Source organism: Hippocampus zosterae, chromosome 2, assembly GCF_025434085.1.
Source record: "Hippocampus zosterae strain Florida chromosome 2, ASM2543408v3, whole genome shotgun sequence".
In the NCBI taxonomy this organism is placed as follows: Eukaryota; Metazoa; Chordata; class Actinopteri; order Syngnathiformes; family Syngnathidae; genus Hippocampus; species Hippocampus zosterae.
The window spans coordinates 5,428,125-5,439,096 of NC_067452.1; the positions used below are offsets into that span (position 1 = coordinate 5,428,125).

General features: G+C 43.0%; 1 protein-coding gene across 2 annotated transcripts; it reads right to left on the minus strand.

The window, feature by feature from the left end:
• Positions 1–438: 438 nt before the first annotated feature.
• LOC127596373 (zona pellucida sperm-binding protein 3-like) lies at positions 439–6,695 on the minus strand. Of its 2 annotated transcripts, none has more exons than XM_052058785.1 (11): positions 6,230–6,695; positions 6,063–6,165; positions 4,577–4,695; positions 4,386–4,504; positions 4,177–4,280; positions 2,549–2,726; positions 2,310–2,427; positions 1,047–1,138; positions 865–959; positions 654–782; positions 439–577 (listed from the first exon to the last, which is right to left on the minus strand). In XM_052058785.1, exons 1-11 carry the CDS (start codon positions 6,587–6,589, stop codon positions 462–464), a joined length of 1,533 nt encoding a protein of 510 aa, XP_051914745.1. In that variant the 5' UTR covers positions 6,590–6,695; the 3' UTR covers positions 439–461. The 2 variants fall into 2 exon arrangements, with proteins under 2 accessions (XP_051914745.1, XP_051914746.1); XM_052058786.1 differs by having other exon boundaries at positions 654–776; positions 6,230–6,692.
• Between the last annotated feature and the right edge of the window lie 4,277 nt (positions 6,696–10,972).

The window sequence follows — 10,972 nt, forward strand, 5'->3', positions numbered from 1 at the left end:
CTAAAATATGACCGTTGTTACAGGCATAACATTGAGTTGCTGTTTTTTTTTCTCTTTCTTTCTTCGCAGCGTGGAACTAGTGGTGCTACATTTCCATTTTGCCCATGGGGTTGTTTTCCTGGTTGAGGTCTGAAGTGAACACACGGTGCACACTTGATCTCTTATCTTTCATTAGTCTGGAACTTTAAGTCCTACGTTTATCCATATGCAGCGCCGACCCGCTGCAGATAGATGAAGCAATAACCTTCCTTGGGAAAGGCTGCACAGATTTTTATAGCCAAGCCATTTTCCGCAAGGTTGGACAAAACCCCTTTTAAACCCAATCTGCTCATAACACTGCAAAAGGAACCGAGCATTCACCTTTGTACTCCATATGTTGAGTAGATTTATTATTTACAATTGCAGACTTCAGTTGCAGGATTAAAAAGAAGCTGAGGCTTTGGCACAATCCTTTATTTTCCTCAGATACAAACCTTTACAGTGGGTTTGTGCATTCCGCTGCAGATGGCAGCGCCAATGACAGCAAGCAGCAGCCCGGCCAGCACTGTACATATAGTGGCTAAAGATCGGGAGGAAGCTGAGGAGGGAGGATGAAGAGCAACATGGCTAAGAATGAAGTCAATGTAAATAATGTCTTTGCTGTGGCTTTCTACCAGCTCGTGCGACTTCTGGTATCTGACGAGAAGAACAAGTTTCTGGCTGCGTCACATTCTCCGCCTCCACTTGGATAAGGCCAAGATGCGCTGTCCCCTCCCACTGCACATGGGGAAGTAGACCTGCCGCTCCAAAACAGAAGGGTAACAAGCACATCAGCGCATTCAACCATAAGTGGAAATTCCTCATGCTGCGTTTCCGTCAACATACCAGCATCCTCTCCAAGGTCCCTTCTCCGTCTCTGCTCACTGCAGCTGCTTTCACAGCAGCTACACACCTTGTTGTCCCCACCTGAGGCCACCCACCTGGCCCCAGGTGAATATTTATAAAACATTAAAAAAAAAATCTCACAACATAAGCTTGCTCAAGACATTGCCTTTGTTCCCACTCACCTTTTGGCTTCGGCTAAAAATGAACAGGCTTTGTGCTGCGAGTTGACTGGAGCAGATACTGTCGTTGCTTTCAGCAGACATGTGATGTAAAGCTACAAGGGAGCGGAATAAACGTGAGATGTTGCACATGACGGATGCTTTATGAATACTGCAGAGAAAGTGTATTCCTTTTGTAATACACTCATGACATAAAGTTTGGGATATTTGGGTGGAATTTTAAGAGGAGCCTAAAAATGCACTGTATAAACTGAACTGCATCTGCCCTGAGCTATTTCAATGCTCATCCTGACCGTTTCCGTTACCCCACCACCCACCTGCCTTGTGGTTCTCCAACAAGAAAAACAACAGAATTCACAACAGATGTTTGGTCCATGAATAACTCCTAGGGCATCCACTCCTATGCCTTTGTGCGATTCCTGCCTCCGACAAGCTGCCGTTGCCGCTCTGGGACCACTTCCCTCTGCAAATCTCCTTTTTGTGTTGTCACAGTGGTGCGGCAGGGTTTATCAACTGACAGGTGTCATCTTGCTCTCATGGTGCCAAAATGTGAACAGTATGGGAAAGTGGTAACGCGGTAGCCGTATTCCTACTTTGTCTCTTCAAACTTAGACACCACATAACTGCTACGTCTTGTGTGACAGGCTACATTTAAGTTAAATGTGTGGCAAGACTGTTGGGGTGGGGTGGGGGGGTGGGGGGGGGAAAGCAGCTGGATGTTAGTAACGAATAGTCGTTACTCGACAATGTGCCATTTGTGTTAAAAATGCTCAGGAAGGTTGTTTTGGACCAATATTTGATTAAAAATAAAACACCTTTTAGAATTGCAAGATGTAATTTCATTATCAAGTAGCGGAACTCTAATAAAAGTACTTCTGAGGGGGAAAAAAAGCATTGGTGGAGCCCAATCCACCCCCCATAAATATTTTTAAATGAATCCTGTACCTCCACGTCAGTGTCAATCAAAATTTAACAGTTTTGAAAAGATTTGATAGCGCCCTGTATTGTAACTCAATGTACTGGCAGACAATGGCTGCATTTATTTATTCCAATTCTCACTCTACATAGTATTTCAAGCAAAGTAATCCCCCTCAGGGTATTGAGGGCTCCAGCCAAAACATTGTGCGCCTCATGAAAGCCAAAAAGATAATAGGCCGCTTCCAAAATATCAAGTTTCTCTCATCACCTGAAGGGAAAATGGGCTTAAATATCTGGTTTGGGTTGTCTCTGGTTTCAAACAACAAAGCTCACGCAACCAGCACTCACCGAATTCTTGTCATCTTGGTGGAAAGTGAAGGCTTTCAGCTGGAAAGCAAGTTTATTCTCACTGCTTCTCTGCATGAAGTATGACTTGTCGCCCGTCAGCTTCGCATCCATTAGACACCTTAGAAGGCAACGAGCAGTTGCGGGATCCATAAAAACAGACGGTCACACTTCAGTTATTCACTGGCAATCGACTAAATGCTGGACGCTTTTAGAGACAAACCAACGTTGGCACTTCTCACCCATGATTGTCGACAAAGACATACGATGGCTGAGAATTTGGGGAGGCGCTCATCGTGGCCACGCAGCTGTCAACATAGACCCTCAGCGGAACATGATGGCCCTGGGGGGCTGAGGCTTCAATTTGCATCATCTCGCCCACGACGTAGACACCGGTGGTCCTCTGCAACTGCCACTCCTCTAATCAGTCAATCCGAATACAGAAGAGATGTCATCTTGAGGGCACTTGCACAATCTAATAAGATCAAGATGCATCAGATACACCCGTGATCAGACATTCACAATCAGCCACCATCAACAATTATGACACCGTGTATACATGGCACAAAATTCATCACCACTGTGCGTGGAAATGAATGAATCCAAATGACGAATGATTGAAAAACATGCTTACATAGCGGCATTTGTTTAGAAATCAATGTGGGTGTAGTTTGTACTGCATCATACAAACAGCTGTGACTGATATTTTCTAAATACATGACAGGAATATTCATACATAGTCCAGTTGCAGAAGTTTAATAAGAGTTGATACTCAATGAATTTGAACTGGGTTTGCTGCTGCCACAACGAATGATCACAAATGAAAAGAAACATGTAAAGTTTGATGCTTAATGATTAACGTACACCTTTTTTTCCCCAACCAAGTATGGCGTTCATAGCAATGAAAATGCGTTCCATGAGTTGGAATGTTGGAGGAACACAGTCAACAGTGTACTGTTTGCATTGACAAAAATATGGAGTACACTAAATATACACCAAAGGGAAAGTAGATTGGGACACTGAACAGAGAGGAAGGTAGAAAAGAAAAGGCACACCATGTCACAGGTTGATGATGTGCATATTGAACATTGGTAAAGCTTTGTTGAATCAGTTTAAAACTTTTGTTTAAATAAATTGTTGACATTTGAGCAGCCTGGTGGACCCAGTGGTTAGCGCGTCGACCTCACAGTGCAGAGGTTCAATTCCAGTCCGGCCTCCCTGCGTGGATTTTGCATGTTCTCCCCGGGCTCCAAGTGTGTTTTCTCCGGGTACTCCGGTTTCCTCCCACATTCCAAAAACAAAACAAAAAAAAACCATGCATGGCAGGCTGATTAAACACTCGAATTAGGTGCGAGTGTGAGCGCGGATGGTTGTTCGTCTCTGTGTGCCCTGTGATTGGCTGGCTACAAGTTCAGGGTGTCCCCCGCCTACTGCCCGAAGACAGCTGGGATAGGCTCCAGCACCCCCCGCGGCCCTTGTGAGCATAAGCGGATTGGAAAATGGATGGATATTGACATTTTAATAAACAGTTTATTTTTCAACATAAAAGCATATCTAATTTTGTTTGCCTAGGACAGGTAGTTACCCAGAAAATACAAATTTCTATTTTATTTATTTATTTCATACACCCTGTGCAGTATGCAGTATGATGCTTTGCAGCCGTACACCAATGCAAACTAGAACCACAATGAGCAACATTGTTAAAGTGTCAATCAAAACTGAAACTGATGATAGCTTTAAAAAGGTTCTTAACATCAATATTTGGTCTGGACTGGGCCTCGAGTGGCAGCCCACCCTATTGAATAGCTAGCTAGCCACCTGACTGCAATTTAAAACCATTTTCCTTTTCAGGGTTTGTTTTTTCACTCACCTGTCATGAGCCTCAGGGAGAAGTGGAGCTGTTGCTCTGTTAACAGGCTGGATGCAAACTCCTGCCAATGAGGCGCAATGGAATCGCTGCTGACCTGGTGCCTCCTTTGACAGTAAGGGCAAAGCGTGAGCTCATGCAGGCAGCATGTTGGGTTTGTTCTTTGAATGTTTGTATGATGAGAAGGGATGGTGCCAAATAAAAAGCTTCACCTTGGATAGTGGCATTCAATTAGCACCTCTGAAGGGTTCGTCTTAAAAATTGAGGTGCTGCCAACTGGTGTTGGAACGTAGGTGAGCAAAAAGGTGTAGATGAGGGCTTCTTCTGTCATCTAATGAAGAAGAGGTACAGGAGCTTTGAACAGACAGGAAATAAAGCGTCCCCCAAAAAACTAAAAAACTGCCTTCTTTGTGCTGCCACAGCTGTGAAGCTCTGTCTGGAAGCGTAGCATGTCATCGGCTACGTCTAGCAGGCTGCAGCCTCCTAAGGTCAGATCACTCGGATGAATCAGCTGACCGTTTCCTTGAAGGAAATAAAAAAGAATAACAAGGTTCAAGTCAGGCACCATTTACCTGAGTCTATTTCTTGTCCTGCTCCAGTCAATAACACTCAAAGCAAGCGCAGCTTTCTTCATGGGTGGCTATAAAGACAGGTCCATTTCTCAGAGTAAAGGGGGAAAAAAAGGACAACCTATTGATCGCCAGGCTTGATGTCTGGGCCATTTGCCACAATCGGTACAGAATCTTGTCATCACTGTCTCTTCAATGTTGCAATTCGAGCCCGCTCAGGGGAGATTATGCGGCGAGGTTGCCTCCTCTACTCATATTCAAGCATAATTGTCGTTAATTTGAGCTGGATCACCCCTTCCAATTAAAAATCAGCAAGATAGCCTTTTGAAATTCCCCTGTCGTGCAGGGGCGTTACAAGTGACAATTTCTCCCAGTTGTGTTTATAAAATACTCAAACCCAAGAAAAATTGTCACATAAACCTAAATTAATATTTCTAATCCAAGTGCAACAATCTGTGCAGTTAGTACAGGTCGATTGATCCACATCCTCTTCGATTTTGACTTGAAATGGAACATGAGCCCAGGAGGAAGCTTGCCAAATTTCACATTGTTGCCAGACACAAATAGAAGAGCAAAAGCCATCTCAACATTCACTGTCAAAACAAGAGTTTCCCGCCACCTTCTCACAGATATGTTAACAGTTGGCCTAACTTTTTGTTCTTCTACTAATCCAGTGGTTCTTAACCTGGGTTCGATTGAACCCCAGGGTTTTGGCTAAGCGGTCTCAGGGGTTCGACAGAGCCTTTGCCACTGAGGGTAAGACACGTGACCCAACACGTCTGTTATAACACGCCCACTTGACCATCGCTGGCTGCAGATGATCACATGACATTGCTTGTCCAATCAGTGCTGTGGGAAATGTAGTTCGCTTAGTAGTGAACGTGTGACTGTCGTGAGAGTACGTCGTACAACAACAACAAAAAAGTATACTTGCCTATTAAAATTTTATTTTTTTTAACGTTCGGAATAAATGTGTTTTTTTTAATATATTGAATTTGTAATATGCATTATATATATTTTCACTAATGAAGGGTTTGGTGAATGTGCATATTAATTCGTTGGGTTCGGTACCTCTAAGAAGGTTAAGAACCACTGTACTAATCTTTGTATTTTTCAGCATTCTGGATGCCCTGTGGCACCACATTGCCTCTCACAGGTCAAGTCTTGCTACTATGGCATAAATCTGGCTTGGAGGGGGAGAGTTGTTAATGCAATGTGGAGCGGCCGTGTTGTGTTTTTTTGTCCCCCCCCACAATAAAAAAAAAAAAAAAATGTTCCAAACCAAAATTATGTGTGTACCCAGATTAAATAAGCAGTTACCTAAGAAGTTCCGCTTGACCTCGATGATGACCTCTCCCTCACCACATTGCACCGCCAGGCTGTCGGCTGGCACAGGAATCCACTCCCTTAAGTCAACCACCATCTAAAACACAATTCAAAGACCTTCAAACTGCACTTTGACAAGCTATTGTGCATGGAAAAAATACCTTGGGATCCACCTCAGTGGGCGGCTCAAGATCCGGGCCTTGAATTAGGGTCTTTACAACGTGATCCTGGAAAGAGGGCTGCGGCTCACTGGCTTGCTGTATTTGCAGAATCTTTGCACGCTCTTCAACGGCGGGCCTCTTCAACTGATGGATCCAGAGCCGCCGGCTGGCAGGGAATGGATCTTGTTTGCTGGGCTCCGTCCTGTTTGACTGATGATCTGTTGACATTGGCTGCGTTGGCAGTGGTGTCCATGTCCACACTCTTGCATTTGGGGTGCTAGTGGTGTTGAAGTTTTTTAAAGCAGTACAAAGACTTGCACCTGACAAAAAAAACCCAAACAAAACCCCCCATAAGCCCATTACAGCGACCAAACCAAAATAGGGTTCGGAGGTGCTTGAATGGAGCAGCGCTGCTTTTCTTTTTTTTTCTTTTTTTTTGGACCAAATAAAAGATATGACAGCTTGGCTCAGACTCCACCCACACCTGATGACTTGATTGTATTCCAGCCTGCAGGACTCATCCTTGGAGGCATCCAGCATTCCTTTTAAAAAAAATAGATTTGTAAATCAGATGGTTGGCTGTGCACTTGAAAGGTCACATGAATAGACAGTCTTGATAATTTCTTGCTTTCTGTTTGGGGAACCTGCATAAAAGAAGCATATTCAATGATGTAAATTGAATAAATGGAGACCACTCAAAACAGAAATCATGCCCAGCCAATAAGCTTGTTCACAAATCAGTGAGGATCTTTGGCTTCGGCCCCAAAGAAAAAAAGAATATAGAATACAGTATGTCACAATCAATGATTTTACCTTGGCTGACAGAAAGCAACGGGTGGGCCTTGAACCTATGTCACAATCACACACTTAGGAAGGGGAAAAGAATCCCCGTTATCAATTATGCATTGCTGGGGGGTAAGGTGTGACAATACTGAAATATTTTTCCTTTAGTTATTTGTAAAATGTCACATGATGAGGTCAATTTTCCTCTTGTTTAATGCCCGCAGGAATGACAAACCTGATGTCATAAACACATCCCCCAAAAATAAAACAATATTGGGTTGAACCTTTTATTAAGGCATTCATGAGTACCGAAAACAATAAAACATACCATCAAAGATAGACTATGCAAATTCCATACGAGAAGGACTGAGCTGAGATTTGAACGTTTTAATTGGAAGCGAGCGGTACATTGGAGTGCCTGCCCATCCATCAAGTGTGAAATTAAACAACTAATTACATCTTTTGCTGTTTTAACATTTTTGAAAACGTATGTAAGCAGGCCCCTCTGAATTTTGCCGAATTGTGACATCATGGGAAAAGTCCCTGTGAAAAACAAATAAAAGTAAGAAAGTGAAAAAAAAAACCTTTGACACACCACAGAGAAGAATATTGTCCACGAACATGCCAAAATTTGATTAAATAAAAAATTGCCACGTCCCGGTGGTCGACTGGTCAGCACTTCGGCCACACAGTGCCAAGGTGCAGGGTTCGATTCCGGCTCCGGCCTTCCTGTGTGGAATTTGCATGTTCTCCTCGTGCCTGTATGGGTTTTCTCCGGGTACTCCGGTTCCCTCCCACATTCTAAAAACATGCGTGGCAGGTTAATGGAACACTCTAAATTGTCCCTATGTTTGATAGTGAGTGTTAATGGTTGTTGTTCGTCTATGTGTGACCTGCAATTGGCTGGCAAATGGTTCAGGTTGTCCCCTGCCAACTGCCCAAAGACTGCTGGCATAGGTTCCAGCACGCCCCGCAACCTTCGTTAGAAAATGGATGGATGGATAGATGGAAAAAATGGCCAGATCTGTAAAATGAGGCTTCTTACTTGTGAAAAACTGCTTCTCTTAGCTTTCGCATGTTGGGGGCATGTTCACCAAATGGGCTGCCTGATCAACTTTCAAAAATCAATCAAATTTGTCTGTCCGTGTAGCATGTGCCCACACCCATCCTATGCGAATGAGTTACAAAAGTATTTGCGCTTAAAGACTCCGATAGCGTGGAATATATCCCACTGAGTCATCACAAGGCATTTCTACGCCACAATGAGTGGCGCTCTCCACAACAGCTTGGGTGCTAACAGGCTAGTGGAAACTCGTTAAATGTCACCTCGCTTGGTGCTGCATTGGTTGTGTCAAACAAAAGAGACACTTTTGGGAAATGTATCTATTTATTAAACACAGTTATTCAGTCTGCGGCTCACATGACAGGCATTTCCCTTGTGCAAGGAATATATATTGCTCTCAATATGAACTGATGATATATTGTACGTGGAATCATATAGTGTTAAAAGTATGTTTTCATATATTATATCAACATATCATATAATATGTAGGCGGCACGGTAGGCTCGCGGGGCAGAGGTTTGATTCTGACTCCGGCCTTATTATGTGGAGTTTGCCTGTTCTCTACGTGCCTGAGTGGGTTTTCTTCGGGTACTCTGGTTTCCTTCCACATTCTCAAAACATGCATGGCAGGCTAATGGAAGAGTCTACATTGTCCCTCGGTGTGAGTGTGAGCGTGGATGTTTTTTTTTTCCTCTGTGTGTCCTGCAATTGGCCGGCAACCGGTTTACGGTGTCCCCCACCTACTGCCCGAAGACAGCTGGGATAGACTCCAGCACTTCCCAAGACCCTTGTGAGGATAAAGTGTTTAAGAAAATGGATGGATGGACATAACACATGTTTTGTTAACTCATGACACCAAGCTGTTGTGTAAATTGCGGCATCCTGGGAAGACGTATATGCTAGTGCATGGAAAGAGCTAGCTAGCTAACTGCATCCTGTAATTGTAGAAATGGGCAAAATAATTCTAATTAATTTACTCGCAATTGGGCCAAATAGCTGCTGATACAAAGTTACCCAGTACTTATATCCTCCTACCAGGAAAAAAAAAATGTTGTCCAATTACATTTATTTTGAAATTCCCCAATCTATGTGAAGTAATTGGACTACTCCAAAAGAAATTTTTGAAATCCCACTACATTTTTTAAACATGCTCAAATACACTTAAAACAACTCAAACAACACTTTAGCGTGTTCATCAGAGTCTTATAATTAAAATGCCAACAGGGAAGCCATTTTCTTACTTTTTCCAACCCCTCCAAATTTGGTATCATTGGAAAGCACTGAATGTCCTCTTTAGAGTAACAAGGGGAGTTAATGTGATTGGAGGCACTGGGTGGGAGATATTTAGGTTCACAAATTAACTACTGGTCGTCAGGAGGATATAATGGGGAGGAATGACTGAACTGAACTTTCTATGATTGGACGATCATGCTGCTTACTTGCCGTAAGGAGAAGTGAAGCCACTGGTGGCCAATCTTAAGTTGGCACTCGCGAAGTCCACCGAACATGAATTGATTTCTCAACACCGCCCTTTACCTTATTTTCTGTCTCTCCGGTGGAAAAAAAATTGCCACAGTGTATTGTATACGGTTCTCCCAATAAGTCTGTGAGAAGCTCAAAATGCACATTTACTCAGTGAGAATGTGATTTTCAATTTTCTCTTCTAAGGTACAGTATGTGCGTGAGTGCTCCTCAAAGATTCGTCAACAACATGTCGTCAGAGTCATCAACAATGAAATGAAAGCAAATCCCATCAGGAGCCAAAATCACTGAAATGTAAACCTAATCTCTTGGTGTCACCAGAGTGAGATAGATATAATATACTGTGAATTGTCGATGCAAACAGTAGAATTCATTCTTTGAGAGTCTCACATTACGCCATCCACGGATCCTTGCGTAAAACACGCACTGATAACAGTGTTTTGAGGTGAATAAGGTAACAGAGGGTAGTAGTAACAGTGGCAACGTAAGATGACTAGGCTCTGGCTTCCCCTGTGACGGGGCTTTTTATAATCCATTTTAGCCATGTGCTCTGCCCAAAAAAATAAAATAAAAAAATCAGGAAACTGAAATGTCAAAAACCGTTGCACTAATGCACAAACTCTGCAACTGCGTACAACTCACTTCTCAGGCCTTGCGCATGTTTTCAGTAATTATCTTCAACATGTAATATGTATTTAGAATGACATTTCTGATTTCACTTTACAGGGTCTTGAGCCAGTTATTGCATTCATTTGCAGTACTGGAATGTTCGCAGAGGGGTACACATCCCCAGTTTAGGTCAATCAATCAATTAAACTTTATTTATGTAGTACTTTTCATACATAAAAATGCAACCCAAAGTGCTGTATAATGCTTTAAAACATTTCATACTTACAAAAAAAACCCCAAAATGTGGGAGTCTCAGAGTCTCAAGAAATGTGCCTTAATACCACTAGCAAAAAAAAGGTGTTAATTTTTATTTGATCTGATCTGACCAACATAAATACAAGATCTTTCACTGTCAATTGCCATAACAGAGGCTGCTGCTTTTGGAGAGTAGCTTTTATCCAATACCGATCATTGGCAAGACAAAGAAAGGAGGTGTGTCAATGCGGATGCGTTTGTGTGTGTGTGCGTGTGTGTGTGTGTGTGTGTGTGTGTGTGTGTGTGTGTGTGTGTGTGCGTGTGTGTGCATGTGCCAGGCCTCTCCTGCACATCTCGAACTCGTTTCAGCTACCACTAATTTATTCCCTGGAGGAGGAGCCACCAATTCCATACACACAAAGTAACATCCCACCATCCTCTGCTTCCGGTAATCTTAACACATGTACAGGATAGAATGACCAGAATAAAGCAGCACAATCATGTGGACTCCTGTTATGGAACCACATTAATAACATGTTGTGGGTGAAGGA

What these genes read in the sequence shown, in the direction of transcription:
- LOC127596373 (XM_052058785.1), bottom strand. Translation starts at nt 6,589, where the DNA reads ATGGGCTTATGGGGGGTTTTGTTTGGGTTTTTTTTGTCAGGTGCAAGT. An exon ending in CCACTGAGGTGGATCCCAAG is followed by an intron (nt 6,166 to 6,229) that starts GTATTTTTTCCA and finishes ATTGTGTTTTAG; the next exon opens with ATGGTGGTTGACTTAAGGGA. An exon ending in GGACCTTGGAGAGGATGCTG is followed by an intron (nt 783 to 864) that starts GTATGTTGACGG and finishes TCTGTTTTGGAG; the next exon opens with CGGCAGGTCTACTTCCCCAT.